This window comes from Paramisgurnus dabryanus, chromosome 15 (genome assembly GCF_030506205.2).
Source record: "Paramisgurnus dabryanus chromosome 15, PD_genome_1.1, whole genome shotgun sequence".
Classification (NCBI taxonomy): domain Eukaryota; kingdom Metazoa; phylum Chordata; class Actinopteri; order Cypriniformes; family Cobitidae; genus Paramisgurnus; species Paramisgurnus dabryanus.
The window spans coordinates 25,100,803-25,124,348 of record NC_133351.1 but is presented as its reverse complement, the minus strand read 5'-3'; the positions used below and the strand labels follow the sequence as shown (position 1 = coordinate 25,124,348).

Genomic DNA, 23,546 nt, shown 5'->3' with positions numbered 1-23,546 from the left:
TACTGTGGCGGTCGATAATAGTGTCAGGTGTTAATAACATAATACTTATGATTACCATATTCAAATATCATAATAATAGCATAGTATTCCCAAGTTGCTTAAACATTGCCTTTATATGTGGAAAAATGTTAAGAATACTAGGTGATTTTGTCCACTATTCTCAAGTTAATTTTGTAATGTTTCATTTTTGTTTAAGGAGTCAATCTGTTGCTAGGTTAAAAGCATTTTCAGTCATCTTACAATTACATGTATGCATTTGGTGAACACTTATATCCAAAGTGACTTTTAGTGCATTTAAGCTACACATTGTATCAGGAGGAATTGAAACCATGACCTTTGCAATGCTAAAGCAATGCTTTACCAGTTAAACCACAGCAAACATACTGCAATATTACAAGATTGAGCACTTTTATTAATATGAATAGGTGACAATGCAACCCCAATATAGCCGCTGTGGCGATCAAAGTTCGGCCTTGCAGTTAAAAGAACCAATCATCAATCGATAAAGACATGATTCTCTGAGGGTGAATTTTCAACATGTGCATGTGCGCAGCTGCTGAAACGACTTGAAATAATGGTGTTTTAGTGCAATATTAGCTAAAGAGACAAATGTTATGGTACAGAATTAATTGTTGGTCAGAAATATCTTGTTGCACATGATTTTTAAAGACATCTGTCTTTCCCTATTCAAGTAAATATGACTATAGTCGTGCGAATTTCCTAAAGCGACTTTGGCCAACGTTAATACATCTAAGGGGGTTTTCACATTAGCACTTTTGGTGCGCACCCGGGTTCGATTGACATCAGAGTTCGTTACATTTGGATGATGTGAACGCTGTCTTCCGAGCTCGGGTGCGCACCCGCGAAACGTACTCGAGTCCGCTTAAAAAGGGTGGTCTGGGGTCCGGTTCATGTGAACTCCAGATCGGTTCGCTGCTAATGTGAGCGCAATCGTACCAAATTGCGGAAGTGAACCACTGTTAATTACGTATTATATGGAATGTCCCACCAAAACAGACGTGTGTGTTTGTGTGCGTGCACTTACCTTGACAACAAAATGCATAGAATGCTTGCTTGAATTTTGTTCTTATTTTTTTAAACCTTTGGTTATGTTTTCAAAGAAATAATACAGAAACGCACTTGCGTCTGTCTGCCCCAAACATACGAAAGTCGTATCGATGACAACGGCCTGTCCGCCGACATCAATTTTTGCGGAGGCATTCAGAAATCATCTCTCTGCTTGGAGTTCGTCACTCACGCTTATCGTCTTCTCGTTTACAGCGGTTGCCAAGCAACATGAGAACACGCCGGCTGCAGCTTGATGATGCAAGCGCACCGCGGTTCGGATGCAAAAATAATATGTGAACACAGTCCATGGGGGGCATGGGGAGGGGGGAGCAATCAAACTGGGGTTCGGACCAGGCAATCGCACCAAATGTGAAACCGTCCTAAGATACTATATGGACAAAAGTATTGGGATGCCTTTTTATAATAAACATGTTTAACCAGTAATTTCAAACTAAATATGAATATATTAATGCTATACCTTGCAATATCATACAATACTATTTTTAAGAATTTTATTTCCATCTTTGTTCTGAAAGTCCATTTATGTTCCAAAATGACTATCCCCCTGTATACAAGTCATTGATGGGTTTAAAGTGATGAGTGTTTGGCTCAAAGCCGGCAAGTCATACCAAAGGTGTTCAGCCGGGTTCAGGTCTCGGCTTTATGCAGACCACTCAAGTTCTTCCACACAAGACTCTAACTTGTTGAACCTTGCTTTGTGTGTGGGGTATTGAATAGAAAAGAGCCCTGGTCAAGCTGTTGCTATAAAATTAGAAGTATGTTTATCTATTCCATAAAGTTCTCTACAATATCATTTTATGCTGTTGCATTAAAGGGGACATTTCACAAGACTTGTTTAAGATGTAAAATAAATTTTTGGTGCACTGCAAAAAAAAAATGAATGTCTGTCTTAGTATTGTCTTGTTATTTCTTACATTTAGATACACTTACTTGGTAAGCAAGTGGCTTAAGATATTACGTTGTGTTTATTGAAAAAAAATGATAAAAATCAAGAATGTTTAAGTCAAAATATCTGCCAGTGCAGTAAGAAAAATAAACTTTAAGTTTATTGAATAAACTTGAAACTGGAATTAAGTTTATTTTTCTTACTGCACTGGCAGATATTTTGACATGTTTTAAGTAAAAAAAACTTAAACTTAGACTTTCATAATTTATTTCATAAAATAAGACTTATTATCTTAAGCCACTTATTATCTTAAGTCACACGAAGACATTTATTTTTTTACAGTGTGTCCCCCAGTGCGTATGTAAAGTTTAAGCTCAATATGCCCCACAGATAATTTATTATTATACCTATTGCATGTTAACATTTCCACTTTGTTGGTGTGAGCAAAAAGGTGTGTCCTTTTAAATGCAAATTAGCTGGACAAAAATACTTTTGTTCATATAGTGTATATCACATAGGTGCACATTTAAAAAGTGTGGAGGCATTACTGCACTCAGTTTTCTTGTATTTTTAGATTATACATTTTAATTTGAGTGTTGTTTTTCTCAGCATATTGACAGGACCATTCTAATTGAGACGCTATTGCTTTCCACATCCTAAAAAGACTCAGCCTACGAACTTACACTTCTGTGCTGTTCAGTACCACCGTAAAGCCTGAAGCATAGTTCGTTTTTTTTTAGGCGTATGCTCGCAAAGCATAACTGGTTTGACCCATACAAACGGTTAGACGTTGCAACAAATTGCAATACATGTCCTGGTCTACATACTCCTGTGCATGCATGACCTATGTGTACAAAGTATGCACATATAACTGAACTGAAAAATACAAATTTTGCCTTTATTTATTCAGTTTGTTTGCTGTTCTTCTGTGTTCATTGTTCAATTGTTTGATTAAAGTTTTATTATAATGTTAAATAATAGTAACTCTAACAAAATTATCATAAAAATAAGGCTTTTATAAAAACAATTGATCCAAAAATTGCATACCAACACACAAACCGTTCAGAATTGCTAAATTGGGCTAAAAAATAAGTCTCCCAGTGATACTAAATAAAGAGCCGGAGTCGGAGCCGTAAGAGCCGGCTCTTCTAAGGGAGCCGAGCCAAAAGAGCCGAATCTATGAAAAGAGCCGGACTGCCCATCACTAACCCAAACGCTTAGACGTTGCAGCAAATTGCAATACCTTTCCTGGCCTACTTACTGCTGTGCATGCATGACCTATGTGTACAAAGTATGCACATATACCAAAAAATCTAGCGGTGCATGTATGGTGCACACGTACTCTTTTGATGACTAAATTTGCGTACTGTACACTGCACCTCGCGTACCTGTATGCGTTGAACTATACTTGAAATACTCCTTTAGTTTTTCTGCCTGCGTTCACAACTAAATGGCTTTTAGTAATGGACAGTAATGCACCTTAACGTCACGCTGCTGATTGCAGCACAGCTGAATGTCAGAGTCTAACCACGCTTAGTGTCAGAACTCCACAAATTCACAGCGAGAGGGAACACACAGTAATTATCCTTAAAGACCCAAGTACTTCCTCTGATGCCTTACAAATGTGGACTTTTAGCTTTTTAGCAGTGCAGCTGTGATTTACATGTCAGGAAAGTTACAGGTCAAACAACTTCCTATTATACAAACATAATAGTTTGTTTTAGGTTCTTTAGTTTATTAGTAATATAGGGTCTATTGTTAATGTAGTATTTACATGGTCGATGATATAGTGTTCATGGGGAACACGCATACTGAAAATGTATACATGTATGTACTTTGAATTCACCATAAGTCGCTATGGAGAAAAGCATCTGCGAAAGTCATAAATCTAATGTCTAGCTCATGCTTTTTTGGAAATAGGAAAGAATGTACTCCTTTTTCGATAGTCCACTTCAGAAATACTAACTATAAGTAGCTTTGCAATTTGCGGTGCATGTCTACTACCAATCCTTAGAACATAGTAGACTGTCTGTTCAAAATCTGTTAGCATTTTATTGTGATGATCCCTTAATAGAAATTCAACTAAGTACAGTGACTATGCGACAACCTGTCAACTTACTCTACTAATCCAAACCTCTTCCCTAACCATACACTGTCAGAAATAAGGGTACAAAAGCTGTCACTGGGATGATACCCTTAATATGTACCATTTAGGTACAGATATTTACCTGTGAGGTACCAGTATGTAACTTTGAAGTACTAATATGCACCCTGTAGGCACAAACAGCTACTCCATAAAAGGGTACTGCCCCAGTTTTGGGTGAACTATCCTTTTAATTACATGTTTAACACTTCATAACAAACATCACCCATTAACTGGGTTACATTTGCAGTAATACACAGCTTTTATTTTACTCCAGCTCATGACTGTGTGACATGCAGGTGATTGATGTAGATTGACAGGTAGGATTCAGTTGTTGATGGCTGCAGTGGTGGGTAGCTGTGGGAATTGGTGTTGCACTGGGTGCTGGTTTGAAACCAAGTGTTCCCTAGCAATCATCTTCATGTGGCAGAGAGAAAGAGGCATAGCCTTCATCCCATTATACCCTCATCTGATGCTGTCTGCCAAGCCAGCTGCTCCCCTATAACACACACAGGCATCTGGACACATGACCCGCACACACACACACGTATCCCAGACGCGTTTACACATGAGACCAAATGTATAGCACTCACACATTCACTCCAAGGCCGAAGTTCTGACATATTCACATATATTTATGTGAGCACTTATTTAAAGTATAGTAAATGTTTAAACTGTGGTTGGTCATTTAACATGTTAAAACATTTTTTACATTTTTATGTCTCCTTACATATGTGAATGTCATGGTAAGAGATTTTTCTTTAATTGAAACAAGCTTAAGGTACCACAATGTTTTTGTGAGTATGCAGTCAACAGAGCCCACATGCTACTTTAGGCAATACTGTGAATAATGGATTGCTGTAAACCGAAGTTCATTGAAAGGCTTATGTTCAGTAATATAAACTTAAATAAACACAGAAAATTTTATGAATGCTGAATGCTTTACATGTCAGCGCGTATTGCCTTGCGAAAAACACGGATGGCATTGTGGAATCCAAGCATAAAAATGGATTTTACTGTACAATGCGGAATGTCTCGGAATTTGGCAAATTTTGGAATCAGTCATTTTTAAATCCCATTATAACTAATTTTCTAATTCTATTTTCATTGTGGTTTCATTAATCTGCAAATAAAATTATATGAGGGCTCGCACTTGCAGGCGACACACCAATGATCACTGAACTAAGTTTTCTTTCTTGTTTAAGTGAACATAAACAGCTGGATGTTTATCAATATGAATAGTTCGGTATGTCTTGGGTCTCAATTACTTAAAAGGACAAGTTCGGTATTTTACACTTAAAGCCCTGTTTTCAGATTGTTTATGATGAAATAGAACGGTTTTGACTGAAATTTGGACATATGATGCTGGCCCGAGAAGGGTGTTTGTTGTAGAATGCGTCTTTTGCGTGATTTTTGTGTGAGCATATCAGTGAACACCCTTGTCCACTCGGTGAGTTTCACGTCTTTGCATTTTAGGAAGGATTCTTCCAGTGCACCTATACAGCCATTGTAGAGGTGGGGGCTGATACAACAAACACCCGCAAATTCTCGGGCCAGCATCATATGTCCAAATTTCAGTCAAAACCGTTGTATTTCATCATAAACAATCTGAAAACAGGGCTTTAAGTGTAAAATATCAAACTTGTCTTTTAAATGAGTTAGGTCATGAGTGTTGCCGAACAGAATTGTGTATCCATCGGTGGCGCGCCATTGCTTGCAATATAAGTTCTGAACTTTTCAAGCACCAACACAGACGTCAGCCAATCATTTCGCCTTATGCTAATAACTAGTGCAAACGGAGAGCACGTGTTGTGCGATTGGCTGTTGTCACTATGACAATACTGTCAGGTCAATGCTTCAGACACACCCTCCTTCAAGTATTAATGCTGACGCCCTGTATGAATATACCGTTAAAGTGACATTATAGCCTGCTGCTGTCTGTCTCAGAAATTTTCATTACACAGCAAAAATAAAAAATCACTCACTACTCTTAACTGAACAACTTTTGCAGCTGCACATTTAATTCATACAGAGATGACTGTGCAGTGTTTTGTTTGTATTTATTGCTAATGCTAAATCATAGATTTACATTTTATACAGATGCCTGAAAAGTCTTATGATTAAAAGAAAAATAAACATTTGATTGCTTGTCAGTAGCATAGTTGTACATTGCTGTAACAGTGACAGCCAAAATACATCTGCCTTTATGTCATTTTAAATAAAACTTTCAATACATTTTTGTTAAATTGTATTCGTTCAATATTTTCAGTTGATAAGCTAAAAATAAAAGGAAAACAAGGAATTTGAGAATAAATAAAAAAGAATATAGGAAAAAATTAAACTGATGTAACAATTTTAATCTATTTAACCCCCTGTAGTTTAGATTCGTCTACATAAGGAAGACACTCAGATATGAATGAAACATTAAATAGGAAAATTACTTGCAAGGTAAAATCACTATCTTCATTTAAAAGCAGTATTTTCAAGTTCTTTAATCTATCCACAACAACTATTGAGTTAAGACATAGCTGTAGGTTTTACTCAGTGATCCGTGTGCAAACAGGATTGTGCTATCGAACCATATCCACACATGTACAGTATACCAATAATACCTAGAGGTTTCTGTTTGTAGAAAAATACACACAATGTATAAACTCTGTGATTTAAGGGAAGATGTATTTCACAGGGCCAATCAGATTTCAAATGGCTTTTCCCTTTAAATTTGCAGGTTGTCCTTGAAAGTGCTCAAGGTGGACGACCGATAAGAGAGAAATGAGGAAAGTGTTACAGAAAAGGGGGTTTAAGGACTGGGGATAATTTCTTTAAGCTATTGCCACCCAGATAGCAGCCCCCCCCCCCATTTTCTAGACTTCCCATCTTGAAAGTTCTCGGCAGGGATTATGAGAACAAAGGAAGGTAAATTCCCAGGAAGAGCAGAAAATTGGTCCAACTCTTGGAGAATGTCAGCGAGCTAGAGTGAAACGTCCGGTTTGTGTTTATGGGTTCCTAAATTATCTTCAAGGAACCTTGGGCTATGAGCATACACATTGAAAAGGTACAAATAAAGAAGAAGGTCAGTTTGTTCCAGGTATCCAGTGGCACTGAGATTTGCTTTCTTCCGCATTGCATTTCTAATCTCTCGGAGTTGCCATTTTGAAAAGAAAAGCTAGATTAAAAATAGACATGGGAAGCCATTAAAAAACATTATTTGTAATAGGGACTTAGTCATTAAAAGCAGCATGCATTTGGTTATTGACCTTTAATGTGGTTAATTGCCTGGGTGTTTGAGACTCAGGAAATGTGACATTTCTTATTTTCCTTTTTATCCGGCTTTATCCTGAAAGGATTTGACATTTCAAATTAAGCATTTACTCGAGAGTTTGAATTGCGATTTGAAGATCCATTCTCTGGCAAACAAACCCCTTTAAATCACACACACACACACTCTTTTGTTATTGCTCTATAATACAGTTATGAGATTTGAAATAATCATCACTTTCGGATTAGTCTTCCCATATGCAGTTACTCCGACTCGGAGAGAAAATTTCCATCTGACAGTGTTGAAAGCTCTCACAGCTTTTACCCCAGGTGCTAACATTAAGTAAATATGAAAGAAAGTAAGTGAAGAATTATTCTTATTACACATGGGAGCTTCAAGACACTTTACAGAGGTCTTAAAGATAAACCTGTTTCCCTAAAACTATACACACCTTCACACTCAGTTGTATTCACATGGACTTTTTGACACCATATAGACACTCACATTCCCTTCTGCCCTCTCACAAACCCACACGTTCACTAATATTCATATGGACATCCCTGAGGTCTCCATGACATTTCAGACCAGGATGAGGAGGAGCCAGAAATAGATTTGTTCTTCCAGTCATTCCAATAAAAAGTTGGATTTTGAAGGATTTTGGAGATCCACATCTTCTCCGGCCTCTTAACATGTATGCCCAAAAAGAAATTTGACTGATGTGATTTTCTTCCCCCATGGAACAAAAAGAAAGCTTATTTTCATAGATGAAATTGGTTACTTGACTTGGCCTTTCAAGCTTTAAAATGACATGTTTTTGGACACCTGCCATTATGACATCCCATTCTATATTCATTGGGTTTAATATGTAGTTGGCCCACAGTTTGCAGCTAAAACAGCTTCAGCTCTGGAAGACTTTCTACAAGGTTTAGGAGTGTGTTTTGGGGAATTTTTGACCATTCTTCTGTAAGGTCAGACACTGATGTTGGACAAGAAGGCCTCACTCATTGTCTCCGCTCTAATTCATCCCAAAGATGTTTAAGGCCAGTCAAGTTCCTCCACATCAAACTCCCTCATCCATGTCTTTATGGACTTTGCTTTGGTGCACAGTCATGTCTGAACAGGAAGGGGCCATCCCCAAACTGTTCCCATAAGGTTAGGAGCATCAAATTGTCATACATGTTGGTGCTCACCATGGTGTGGCCTCGGAGCACACCAAATTACATTGTATAATTTTTCAGTTAGTGCGATCCGTGTTCACACATGTTTTTTTTACCGTACTCGAAACACCGCACCGTACACCATGTGACAACGGTCAACGCCGTCATTGGTCTCTGACAGCTCTTATCATCTCAAGACCACCCCCCATGTTTCCACGACAATTAGCCTGACAGGAAAAGCGAAGCTAGCAAGAAATTGAGATAAACGATGCACGTCTTTGTGAAGTTTCTTTGCTTTTGGCGCAAAATCGCGCAACTGTTCTATTAAAAGCACTTCTCACAGAGTCATCTCTATTTTTGTGTGTGGAGGACAGCTGTGCATTTATAAAATCATCAGCTCAAACTTCCAAGAGACAGCGAATCTCTGCAACGGACCAAGATTGCCCACCATATAACACCCGGCTCACGTCACTACGGAAGCCTAGTGGCTCAAACATGTGGAGGACTTCCTGTATTTGGTTTGGGCCGAGGTTGAGCAGTGTTCACACCACAGATGGGTTGCACCAGTGTTCGGCGACAGCCACTCCGAGACCACCTGTTTAGAGCAGTTTCGGAGTGGCCATTTAGTGCACACCAGAGTTCGGCTGTTCTGTTCACACTGACTCAAACAAACCGTACATTTGGGCCGACCTAAACAGTGTATGTGTGAAAGCACCCTAAAATGTCTTGGTATGATGAAGCATCAAGAGTTCCTTTCACTGGAAGTGATTGGAAAACCTGAATTCAATGATTTGGAGAGGTGTCCCGAAACCTTTGGCAATATAGTGTATATAAACTGGTATGGTCCAAGACACTGACAAAATTCTCATACAGAAGATATAGGCATTCAAAACCTATAGGTTGGCACGTGTGCTAAAAAGGTCTAGAATTTTTATGACCAAACCAAACGCTTCAACTTTTCAAATTTTCTGTCCAATCAAATTTAGATGCTGAAGAGTCCCACCATCTACATTTTGTTACAGTACGTCTTTGCTGGACTGTGCCATAAATGAAACGCTATTGGTTATTTAAAAAAAGGAGAAGGATCTTATCGATATTTCCGTTCTGACTTCCTGTTTCAGTTAAACTGACTTCACCAAATCAAATAATGCTGAACATTCTGAAGGGGGTCGCACACCAGACAAGAAGTGCAGCGCTGCACCGCGCCATGAATCTAAAAACAGAATACATTATTTTCTATGAATGTACGCACGCCGGCGGCCGCCGTTCGGCATCTGTCCGCTCGGCAGCTGTCCGCTGTGACTCAGGATGCTGATCAAATACCTTACGTGCCAGAGAGCACAACTCACATAGTTTAACATTAAATGACATCATATTTGTCCCTAATCGTTAGCGATTAACATTTGCTAATAGCTGCTTAGGTATATCTGACATTTTGAAGAAGAAGCTATCTGACTAAGCTTGTGCTATCTAATGTGCACTTCCGGTGGACAATACCTCCAAGTTGGCTTAGACGCGATGCAGCACTGCGCTTCTCGTCCGGTGTGTGACCCACTTGAGGCACCTCACTGGGCCTTTAAAGCTGTCTATATAACCCAGAAAGCATTTTCTCAAAAAGATGTGCTTACCTTTGTCCTAGCAAACATGCAAACAACTCAAAAAGAAGTAACTTTACGATAACAAGCAAACAACAAGCGCCCAATCACATTTGCACACCTCAAGCGGCGTAAAGATTGAAGTCATCAAATAGTGCACATGCAGCACAATGCTCAGCTCAACTGATGGATTCTTTGCGGAGTAAGAGCGAGAAGTCACTGCGTTAGCTCCCGCTTTCTCCCTCGCAGCATTCACGTCCTAGTTAAAATCAATGCACCTTCATTAGAGAAAATTATGAAAAATTAAAGCTATCAAATAGATCTTTTTGTTGCGGAGTAAGAGTCTATCGGCCGTCACAGTTGCTGCCAGCAGGAACGGCATTCAGGGACGGCTGGAGAGACTTTGTTAAGAGCCTTCACTAATTAGGGTTGGAAACTGATGGCTTTTCACAAGCCACAGCAATTACCGCAGTAAAGGAAAGCGCCGGCTAGAAGTGGACTTGAATGAATGAGTTTGTTTTTCTTCTTTTGCCTCGTGACATTTAAAACGAGTTTGAGCGTAGCTCACTGCGATCGAATGAAGGCGAGAGAGAGTCGAGGAGGACCAAAGGTCAAACGCAAAAATTATCATTCCTCTTAGTGTCACAGGAATGCCGCACCATTTAGTAGCTTACTTGAATTAGTCTCGAGTCTTTGTGTTCGGGATTGTACGCCTTTCACATTGTCTGTTTTAAGGGCCAGGTGCTCTTTTCAAAGAAGATGACCCAGGCTGACACAGCCACAGGATGGCTACTTTTGTTCCGAAAGCCGGTTGGCGCTCGAGTCACAAGCTCTTTTTATCATCTTAATCTAAACGCTCTGTGACCTCGCAACACTGGATTTTGGAAAACAAGAACTGTATTCACGAGCAAGATTCAGCTGCTGATACAAAACACATCCATCTGGTCTACATGGGCTGGGGTTTTATTTTGCAAAGATGAGAGATTTTCATTGTGGGAAAGGCTTGTCTTTTTGCCCAATTTGTGCCTGTAATGGGGTGATCTATTGGCATACACCTCATCAAATCTTATTTCCTCAAAATTACTTCTAAAGGTTATCAGAAACTGAAGTCAAACATTTTTTGGGTTCATTTAACCCAACAGTTGGGTTCGACCCAACATGTTAGCCATGGAGTATCTATTTTAAGTCCCTTAGTCTTAACCAAAAGTCTATGCACTGCATTACAATTCAACCTGCCGGGTGGGATCACCGAACCCACTCACTTTCTCACTACCCAAGCAATCTCATGTTCCCATACACTGTCAATAAAAGTGGCAAAAAAAACTTTAAGCAATGAAGCAGCTGTTTCAAATCATCGTTTTCAACTGTGAGAAGATCTCAGCTCATTATGTGATCATTGTTTCATCCAGAGTGCATCTGAAAGTTTCATCTGGCTTTGTGAGCGGTGTAACCTTGCTGTCGTTTCACCTGTAATTTATAAGCAGGTCTTAAGCATATTTTCATAGCTGCATTAGTGCCGTAGCGGCCGCTTGACCTTCTCCTCCTCTTAATTAAATGACGGAGATCCTCAGTGCAATGCTGAGCTCACATTAGCCGTCTCTGGCCCTGCGCTGGGCCGTTTCTCCTGTGAGGAATCGATGACCGGGTGAGAGGTTCTTCTAATCTATAACTTCCATCACTTGTGCAATGGTAGCACTTTGACTAAACTCAATTAACAGTCAGAAGAGGGCCTGTGGTTATGGCTGATTGGATGTTGGTGGATGCATTGGAGTGAGTGTGTGTGTGTGCGTGTGTGTGTGTGTGTGTGTGTGTGTGTGTGTGTGTGTGTGTGTGTGTGTGTGTGTGTGTGTGTGTGTGTGGATGGAAGTGCTTACACACCAACGGTATATATGTGCTCACTGTATTGCTTATAAGCTCTGCCTTTTATCCAATTCATTTCATTTCTTAAATTTACTTACAGTACTAGCTTTGCATGTAAAACATATTGCATATTGCAAAATCAATTTGGCCATAACATGGAGTAAGAAATGTCATTATTATGAGGGACATGTTCATGAATGATGAAGTTAAAGGAATAGTTCACCCAACATTTAAAACTTTATCATTACTTATGCATCCTCATGTCATTTGATGACATTTGGTTAGTCAGAACCACTGATCTATATAAATGACTGGATTGCGCCTGACGTCACAATTGTGAATTGTGAAGCCACCAAGTTACTTAAACTTGTTCAGAGAAATAACGGTGGCAGTGTACCTTAATGTCAAAAAACTTTATTTACACCCGTGTCATTAAAGGGATAGTTCACTTTAAAATGAAAATTCTGTCATCATTTTCTCATCCTCATGTTGTTCTAAACCTGTATGACTTTCTTTTTTCTGATGAACACAAAAGAAAATATTTTGAGAAATGATGGTAAACACACAGCAGATAGTGACCATTGACTTTCATTTTAAAGGAATAGTCCATTTTCTTAAAAGAAAAATCCAGATAATTTACTCACCACCATGTCATCCAAAATGTTGATGTCTTTCTTTGTTCAGTCGAGAAGAAATTATGTTTTTTGAGGAAAACATTGCAGGATTTTTCTCATTTTAATGGACTTTAATAGAGCCCAACATTTAATACTTAACTCAACACTTAACAGTTTTTTTCAACGGAGTTTCAAAGGACTCTAAACGATCCCAAACGAGGCATAAGAGTCTTATCTAGTGAAACGATTGTCATTTTTGACAAGAAAAAAAAAATGCACCTTTAAACCACAACTTTTCGTCTAGGTCGGAAAAAAAAAACGTTAAGTGTTGAGTTAAGTATTAATTGTTGGTGCCTATTAAAGTCCATTAAAATTAGAAAAATCCTGCAATGTTTTCCTCAAAAAACATAATTTCTTCTCGACTGAACAAAGAAAAAGACATCAACATTTTGGATGACATGGTGGTGAGTAAATTATCTGGATTTTTCTTTTAAGAAAATGGACTATTCCTTTAAAGTGAACTATCCCTTTAACAGAATGCAGCAAACACACTCAACTTAACGTTTTTTATAAATCCTTTATCCTGCCCGATTAAAACAAACATTGCAAATAACATCAGAATTAACAATTCATTTACGTACACATATCCTAAAATGCAATCTTGTGTGACTAATACGCTGTAAAGCGGGTGAATTTACATCATGATTTTGAAAATAAGTCAATAACACCTTCTGCCGGTTGGGAATACCAAGATGGCCACTCGAACTTTCCGATGGCGTCACCTCTCGCTAATACGTTAATGGTACATTCACATGGTGTGTAAGTGTTGACGCTTCCTATTCACTTTTAATGGGTGACGTCATGCGTTGCCGAACTGAATTTTGGATCCGTCTGCGCCGCGTCACTGCCATTGCTATAGAAAGGGCACGTCTGCATGAAAGATGGTACAAAACAAATATAAAGTAGAGGAACGTAGACATTTTTTTGGTGATCAAATCTAACATAGAGTCATCGATCACAGATTGAAACATATCCTTGATCCATCCTCCGGCTCATATCTTCGTCTCTCATCACGCCTCTCTCGCTCCCAGAAAAAAGTTGTGCATGTTTGGAGCAGCGTCTGAATTTATTTGACCAGCTCAGAGGAATAAATGATTGCCCTTTGGTTAGCGGCGTGTCCAGTAATGCACTTCTCTGGAGAAAGTGATCAGATGTCTGAGCATAAATAATGACTGGCACTTGCGCACTGGGTCCTTATGGTTAACGAAAGTCTTGAGTCAGCTGAAAAAGTAGCAGAAACTGTTGAATTTTCATTTTTCACCAAGGCTTGTCGTTTTGTAGAGGAAAAGCTAGATCTTAACAAATTGCAAAGGTGCTAGGTTTTATTAGCTGTCTGCAGTGTAACTTTTTCTTCCCAGAGTTTTTATGTTACCCTGTCACTGGCTGGGTCTGAATGTGATGGGGTAATGGAGCCTATTTATCAATTCGGATATTAATATCACCCCGCTCTTTCGCATGCCGGAACAGGGTGTCTTAGATTAAAATGACCTGTCACAAAATAGCAGCATATTTTCAGAGACTTAGGGCATTTCAGACTATATACCCACCACACTCAGTAAAAAGGCACAAAAGCTGTCACTGGGTCAGTACCCTTTCAAAAGGTGCATATTAGTACATCAAAGGTGCATATTGGTACCACATGTATACATATATGTAGCTTAATGACACATATAAGGATTTGACACCACTCATACCTTTTTCAGCACAGTATTTTCTGATGTCATCTACTGTATGCTACACTGTTGTGTGTCTTCTGTTTTACATTTAGATAGCAAAACAATGATCGATTTGATTAGTAGATGCATTTCCAATGGGCTTTATTTTTACAATCAGATATTTTAATTTCATACTCGTAAATTTGTTACATTATCTAAGAAAATAGATCACAAATCCATTTTACGTTGACTAACTTTCCGAGCCTGCACTTTTGGTGTTGTCAGGGATGAATACATCGAAATAAGTTTCAGCACTGGTGGATCGGGGCAACCGGAGGTCCAGGTAATGGTGCCTATATGGCTCACGGGTTGTGCACAGAGCAAAGGGTTGTAGCGGACGCTTTACGACGGGCCGTGTCAGTCTCTTCCGCCTGAATTCCCCTCTCATCTCTCCTCTCCTCTGCTCGGCACGCCGTGAAATGGCTTTCTGTAGGCCATTAGCTCTGAAGTAGCAGGGACGGGCTGGACAGAGGATACAGAACCCGCCTGCTCTCCCACCGCGCCGTCCCAATGGCCTTCATTACGAAGCTTAGCCCTCACACACATCACCCAGCGGTTCTGTCATTCAGACACCACAGTGTTTATTGCTGCCCACCGTCACCCTGGGCGGAGGACAGCAGGGCTCAGATTCTCGTACAGTCCGCTGAGTTTTTACTGTCACGCTTTGTGCACATTTTGATGTCTTAAGTTGGGACCAAGGCGAAGAGTTTTTTTTTTCCTTTTGATTGTTGGATCCTGAAAGAAATTCACAGGAGGATTGTGAAGCTACAAGATGTTAGAGGACAAAAAGTGGCAATAAACATCTTATATATATAATATGTGACCTTGGACCACAAAGTAGATCGGTTGTATTTGTAGCAAAAGCCAAAAATGCATTGTTTGGGTCAAATTTATCAATATATTTTAAGTCAAAAATCATTAGGATATTAAGTAAAGATCATCTTCCATGCAGACATTTTGTAAATTTCCTTCAGAAAATATATTTTTTTTTTTATTTATTTTATTTAATATGTCTTGCTAAGGACTTTATTTGGACAAGCTGGTGATTTTCTCAAATGTTGATTTATTTCATCTTCAGCCCCTTAAGGCCCCGGCCCAATTTAAACCCTGCAGATATTATAATATTAAACCAAGTGACATCTGAACAAAATTGATGTTATACCTTTTCCTAGAACTGGCTGTAGTTTTTGGATTTATATTCCCAATTATTTTTAACCAGATGGTCAAAGAGTGATTTTAATGAAAGTATGAATTTTTAGGTTGACAAAGTTGTCTGAGCAGATTATCCAGAAATGCATTTCACCACAGTAACCAGTGGCTTTATTAAATTTTGAACGTGTTATTTAAGTTGCATGTTGACATTTATTATTGCTCATTTTATCATTCTGTGAAATGTTTTGCTTAAAATTATTTAGCTTGACTGACATTTGTTTCTTAAAGTAACTGATTTGAATTTGTACACTGACATAAAAAGTACAGTACAGCACATTTTGTCAGATAGTTTAACATTTCTAAGAAACAAATGCTTAACATCCGCTTAGTAAGGAAAACAAGCAAGGTCACAGCCATAGAGATGTGAACCTTAATATTCCACATAAGTGTTCCTCATAAATCAATCATTATGTCACATCGGACATTTTGAACATATTTACGAAGTGCAAGTTCAATGTATCGATGTTATGTAATTAGCATCTAAGGAAGTTGAAGGTCACACAACATAACCTTAGTCTGGAAAGAAAAAAAGAGAGTATTCTTCTATGAATAAACTCATTTATTAACATTTAACAAGTGCTATTTGCAGCCCAGTGCATGTGACCGGCTCTAATGTCGCGGGTGAGAGTTTGCACGGTCAGATCAGTAGATTTATACAGTGGCGCTGGCGAGTGGGACATCTTTAATGAGGCCAAAGGTGACGTCTGCTTGAGGCTGTGAGTCAGCATGCCCCACCCTGCCCTTTCATACCGTTATCCTCCACCTCTACCCTCGTTGCATTCATTTGTTTGTTTACTTATTCCCTTGGTGAACTGTAAAATCTGATTTCATCTGTCTGTTTTACATATGCATGAACCTGCGGCTCAGAGCACTGGGAGTATACAGACTCCAATGGGAGACCTGTAAAGCCCCCTGCGTGAACACACAAATGAACTTATACACACCTACTCGTATATTCAGGGGGTTCACTAATATGTGAAAATATGGCATATGTAACCAGTTTGTTTTACAACAGTATTTGCATCGTGCATTCATAAAATCTGGGACGAAATACATGTATGGGTGGGTCAGGGTCTTCAACAGCTATAGCAAAAATGGGCCCCATTTGTCACCCAAGGACCCAGTATGAAGATCCCGGTTGCTCTATTGTCAACAGCTCAGCCTACATAAAAGTGCTTTATTTGTGTTAATACTCTGAAGTGAACGCAAATTCATTTTAACGCCACAAATTTTATTAGCGGTGATTATAGCCTATAGTTAGTTATATTAGGACGCAGCCTTACTGTGACCCATGCTGTCTAAATGAGTCAGAGGTTTTCATATAAATAAGAACATTAAGCTCTTGTCTAGCAACTCCAATGCTCTAAATAGTCATTAAACATCTAAAATGATTTATTATTGAGGTGAACCATCATAAATGATCTAATGCAATGGGTCAGTTGGGTCTCCATTTGAGTATTTTGGTTTCGCTTTTAACGCATGCAGAAATTTAAAAATAAATTGGAGGACTTGCTTGATGTTAAAAGGGTTATTAAGAGAGATAAAGTTTGGGACCTGATTAATGTTTAAAGAGTTATTAAGAGCGACAAGACTCAAAAACGATCTTCCTTGCGTGCACACAGAGGCGCGAGTGCGCGACCCGATATGCAGACATCTATACAAAATTACAGTTTTAATTCTGAAGTGAATGTTTGGTAAACTGTGGAAAAATATCTGATGTGATAACATTAAAGATCCTTGCATTATAGTAGATCTTAAAGTTGTCTGTCTCAATGTCAATCAAACAAAAAGATAGAAAAAAGTTTAACATATATTGATTTGACTTTGTTTGTGCTAAATCTATTTATTAAATCTATTATTTTAAGGTATGAATGTTGTAATTTTGTGGTAATTTGGGATTTTTTTGTTTTGAAGTTTTTTAATAGAGAATATCAAAATATAAAACTAATTTTATAAAATCAGCTCATTCCGACTTAATTTGTCAGCACAGCTCACAAATGATAGCCTGACGTTGTCATACTCAATTCTAGTCAGAATTTGAGTCTGATACCGCTCCATTGAGCTATAATTATGAGGCGTGTCTCAACCGAAAAATGCCTCTGCACTCAATTGGATAGACCTACGACCAATCAGAGCAACGGGGTGTGAGACGTATGTTGAAATGACGTATTTGCAGCTTGACCGAACTGCTAGTTATTTCGCTACGACACACACTACAAGTCTGAGTTTGCGAACGTACATCAACACCTACTATGTTTACAACATTTCATTTATATCACATTAAGTCATACAGTAAGACTATCTCTTACCATTTGTACATTAGTTGAACTTCATCCACGACGATACCCATTACGTTTGCTTGTTATATCCATCTCGTCGTGCACACCGAGTTGCATCGCCGTGATACCCATTTTAGTTGCTTCTTTAACTTGATCTTTCATAAGTGCGACAACTTTTGTCGAATCCCGTAGGACGGCAAAAACATCAACAAATGCCTTGCTCGCGTTTCTCTGTTCCTCTTTTAAAATCAATGCTCTGTCGATATCTTTTAGAACAGACTCAATGTCAGAGTCCACACATCTGATTTCTACCGCGGCAGCCATTTCGTTGTAAACAACAGATTCAACACACGCGCTCTTTGGTGACGTGGTTGATTTACGTTACTGATCATCTGTCCATCATCATATAAAGCCCGCCCTGACAATTTGATTGGTTCGACCAGCTTTGGGTCGAGCATAGTAGCAACTCAACGGTGAAACTCCAGACCGATCTTCCCGTTCCTCAAAATGTTGTGGGCGGGGCTAAGATCGGCTGGCACCCAGGCTACACAAATGATACAGCAGCAAACAGAAATGGAGAAAGAAAAGGGTCTTCTGAAAGGAAAATTCATATGCAAAACAATGGCTGATGGTTCTGTTGAAAATGTAAACAGGCTGGTGTAACATAAATTTGCATAAAGCATCTATATTTGTCAACACCCATGTTGATTAGAGTATTAAAAAACAGAAAATTGTTAAATTAAGATAAATTTAGAACAGATAAAATGTGAGATTAATTTGTGATTAATCGCGAGTTAACTCATGAAATCATGCGATTAATCTAGATTAAATATTTTAATCTATCGACAGCCCTACACTCTAAAAATGGCTGGGTTATTTTTGACCCATAATGGGTAAATATTGGACAGAACACGTGCTGGGTTAAAAATTGACCCAATGCTGGGTTATTTTAACCCAATGCTGGGTTATTTTAACCCAACTGCTGGGTTATTTTAACCCAACTGCTGGGTTATTATTACCCCATCGTTGCATAAAAACAACCCAACATTGGGTCATTTTTAACCCAGCATAGGCTTATTTTTAACCCAGCACGTGTTCTGTCCAATATTTACCCATTATGGGTCAAAAATAACCCAGCCATTTTTCAAGTCACTTCCCAAGAAGTGCTGTCGATTGATTCCAGTCAACAGTCATAAATTCTTTATTCATTGCCACACAACCATATCTGTGAAATTTCTAAGCAGTGCACCCTAGAGGGGTCCTTGAACTTATTTCACAGACAGTCCCCCACTATAGCAACCTTGGGGTTAATTGTCTCATCAAGGGCCACGGTGTTGACGGCTCAATTCTTGCTGTAATGGCACCAGTGACCATGCAGCTTTTACTGCTATGCCGTACGACTTTTGTTTAGACATTTCAAATCATCTCAGCAGTTAAATGATGGAAGTCTTCATCTGACTTCTGCCTACAGACATTTATGTACCCATATGAACTGTCAGCATAGTGAGGTGTTTGTTTCCTACCCCAGAGTTTTTCCATTTACTCCTGATTGGATGGTTTTTGGTCAGCATGGATTGGCAGCTTCTGTTCATAGCTGAAGCGCAGATGGTAAGAGGGCAGAGTGTGGACACAGCATGGTGTGAATGGGAGGGCAAAGCCAAATTATGAAGCAAATCACTGCAGTCATTATATTGGGGCAAATCTTGCCAGATATTGCTCTCTGTTAGGACTCGTGAAATAGGTTTCTAAAGAAAAATAAGTCAAAAGAATAAAAACGAATGATGTCTGTTACTTTTGGAGATAAGTTCTCTTCTTTAACCTTCAAGGTAAACTTCATCAGGATTCAAAGAGAGCCAAATCTCTACTACAGTACTTGTTGAGGTTTTCACATCTCATGTAGTAAAGGCACAGACGTGTGATTGAAACAGAGGACTTTTTCACTTCCTTTTTTCAGGCTTCTTGCTCAACTGGCTTTTTTCCAGGTAATATGCGCCTGTCCTTTCATTTCGTATATTGAAGCCCTGAAGACAATTCAGTGTTCAGAGACGGAGAGGAGAAAAATGTGGCTAATATGCAGGCAGTATAGGGCAGCCATTATGAGGACAGTGGAGAGAGAGGTGGCGGCACAGCAAGCCGTGTATTTAAAATCAGCTCATTGAAACAGATGACACAATTTCACACATATTGCCCTCGGAAAAGAAGCCAGTTTTCCATAATGGCCTCAACCTTCATCTGTCAGGCCCCTGCTAAATCTACTGGAATAATTTTCTCATGGATTATATGTCAGTATTCATCATTTATTAAGTTGCGTATATGTGTCAGGGTACAATTCTCGCACTGCCAAGTCCCAGTCATTTTTCGCTCTCTTGAGTGAAGAGGGACAAGATGGCAAGAAAAAAAATATTAGATGTAAGAAAGTCTCTCCAAAATGAATTTGCTGGTTTTAAATGTCTTCTACAAGAAACAAACTAATGGACTTTTGTCTCTGTCTTGACATCTTTAAAACAAAGTGAATTTACTTAAAATGCATTGTGTACGATTATTGGACTTTGTTTTGGAGAATCCATCTTTTTCGTACCCCTTTGGCAAATGTTTTTCGCTTTATTGTAATCATTATTTTCACTCAATTTAGTTCGATTAAGGCTCAAATGAAGAATAAAATCCTCTGCTAACGTGAAAAAAACTAAGTCTTGTCCTTTTCCAAGTACATTTATTTTAAGATATTTACTGCAAAACAAACAGCATTTTTGAAAATGGTGTAAGCTGTTCCCGTTTGAAGGGTCAAGCTGAGAAGAAACAGGAGATGCTCCTAAATCTCCATGCTGAATGTGAAAGGTTTAGCTCTTCTTTTAAAAGATTGCTCATCTTGTTAATGTAATGCACACAGTTAATCTGGATCCTCGGGATTGAGTCAGGCTTAGTCCAAGACTGTCAGACTCCATCCTGTTTTCAGAAACATAATCTGGGATCTGGTTTCTACCCCTCCCCATGTCTCCCAATACTAAATCCCCAATAAGCAGCCTTTGTGAAAACTCACACTGGTCTTTCATGGGTTTGATTACAGGTCACAGCAGGTATTTCAGGGGGAAGGTGAGAGTGACCGGATCAGTCCTGCCCTGACATTACCATTGACTTGCTTGAGTTGTTAGGTTACAACTAATAATGAGGTCTACAATAATCTGTTAGAACCATAATAAACGATCCTGTCTAACTGGAATTGGTGTTGTACACCAGAAATAGCATGAATTTAGGTGGAAAACTCTTTTCAAAATTGCTTACAGACAATCACTGGTTTTTATCTAAAAAATGTACAGTATTATATCCTGTTAGACCATGCAGCATCTAATTTTGGCTTTGGTGGCAGAATAAGAGCATGTAGATGTAACATATATCTACATTATACACCACAGACATTTATTTTCACAGTTAGTGTCACTAATGTACATCTTTGGAGAAACATTTCCAATAATCATGGTTCCCACACTAAGTCAAATTCCCTGATAGTTTGGCCAAAAATGATATTAAATCCATGATTTACTCACCCCCAAGCTGTCCGAGTTGCATATGTCCATCGTTTTTCAGACAAACACATTTTCGGATATTTTAGAAAATGTTTTAGATCTTTCAGTTGATTAAATGTAATGTTACGGGGGTCCACCCATAGTCCACGACCTTCAAGTCCAAAAAAAGTGCGTCCATCCTTCACAAATTAAATCCAAACGGCTCCAGGATGATAAACAAAGGTCTTCTGAGGGTAATCCGTGCGGTGTTGTTGTAGAAATATCCATATTTAAAACTTTATTAACGAAAATAAATACCTTCCGGTAGTGCCGCCATCTTAGACTCCTCTGTATTCAGGAGAGAGTATTAGCGTAATGTACGCACTTTTCTTAGTGACGTATGACAAATTCGGAGGGCGGGGGCACAGAGCAGCAGCAGAGTAGCCTCCGTAGGCTGCGTAAGTTCTCATCCTGAATGCGGACGCGACTAAGATGGCGGCGCTACCGGAAGGTATTTATTTACGTTAATAAAGTTTTAAATATGGATATTTCTACAACAACACCGCGCGGATTACCCTCAGAAGACCTTTGTTTGTCATCATAAACCCGTTTGGATTTATTTTGTGAAGGATGGACGCACTTTTTTTGGACTTGAAGGTCATGGACTCCGTAACATTACATTTAATCAACTGAAAGATCTAAAATATCTGAAAATGTGTTTGTCTGAAAAACGATGGACATATGCAACTCAGACAGCTTGGGGGTGAGTAAATCATGGGTTTAATATCATTTTTGGCCGAACTATCCCTTTAATGCTTGTTTTGTCTAATAATAATTTTAAGTCATCTTGAGGCCCCCTTGGAAATCTGCTGAGGCCCCCCTGTGGGCCCCGGCCCCCTGGTTGGGAACCACTGCCTTACGTTACAAGATAACAAGCAAATAACATTTTGATAAATGGAAAGTTTTTTTTATTTAAAGCAACAAACTAAAGTCCATGATATTCACTGACTTTCAATCTCTGGAAAGACCTTTAAAATTCCATGATATTCCAGAAATTCCATGGCCCGGTGGAAACACTGAATAATTTCATGTACAGTACATTTTCTTTGTCTTCTTTTATATCTTAATGTCCTTTTTTTGCCTTCAATTCTTTACGTATATGCATTTATTGGAAAGCTGCTTTCCAACTTAAAATTGTGAAGTGTCAAATTGAATTTAATATCGATTGAGTGGTGAACATAAAGCTGTACTATATGTGAAGTATTCAAAGTGTTTTTAATTAAAAATGCTAAAATTCATTCGGAAATACCAGATTTGCCTTTATTGGCATTATCGGCATTACATGCTCTATATTTTAACATGTTGGTCTGTATTGAGCCTGCTGCCCACTCGTGCATAAACTGCAGTTGATGTGTTAAGTGCTGTTTAATGTATAGTGTGAACTTCTAATTGCCAATGTACTTTTTTCTTGTCCTTCACCAGATGCCTGTGAGAAACCCTGACCCCAGATTGGCACCCCGCTATGAGGACGTAGAGCGACAGTACGCCTCCCTGCCCAGGTAAGAGCATCAGTCCTGCATCCTCTGTGACAAAATACAGACGGATGGATGAAGGTGTAGAGACGGATAAGACAAAACCAGTAACTCGGACAGCAGATAATGTCAGCCCACAGTTAATGTTGCACTGAAAAATCGGATTAAATTTGCGTAACCTTCATGAGAGCAAACTTGCTGTTTTTTAGATAAAATAATCACAGATGAAATAATCATGAGGTAGATGGCATCAGAGTTGGGCTGTACTTTCATTGTCATGCAAGGAGACGTATTTTACTATGCTGAACGGTAATTGTAATCGATAAACCCGCCTGTAACTGGCACATACAGTAAAAACAAAGCAAACTTCGGTTGGTCGCTTCACATATAGTAACGACCAGACGGTCTCTTCCTGTCTAAATGGGCAGTACTTGGCCAGAATGACCCTGGTTATGTGAGAATAAAGAGCAGGTAGTCATCTGTCTGTCTCTCATGCGGAGCTAAATAATCCTCTTTAAGGCATATAATTAAATCTGGAGTGTCTGCCTTTTGAGACGCTCCTATCCTGGGAATTCACCTGATCCTCTCCGGGGAGACGGCCATGCGGTCACAACCCTGTAACTCGATCGCACGGGTTACAGCACA

At 38.9% G+C, this 23,546-nt stretch overlaps 1 protein-coding gene across 3 annotated transcripts in view; it reads left to right on the top strand.

Moving 5' to 3' along the window:
* pard3bb (par-3 family cell polarity regulator beta b) overlaps window positions 1–23,546 on the top strand; it is a 416,763-nt gene that overhangs the window by 377,445 nt on the left and 15,772 nt on the right. For all 3 annotated transcript variants that reach the window (XM_065292869.2, XM_065292868.2, XM_065292870.2), the window contains one exon: window positions 22,852–22,928. In XM_065292869.2, the coding sequence (XP_065148941.1) occupies window positions 22,852–22,928 (77 nt within the window). The remainder of the gene's footprint in view (window positions 1–22,851; window positions 22,929–23,546) is intronic.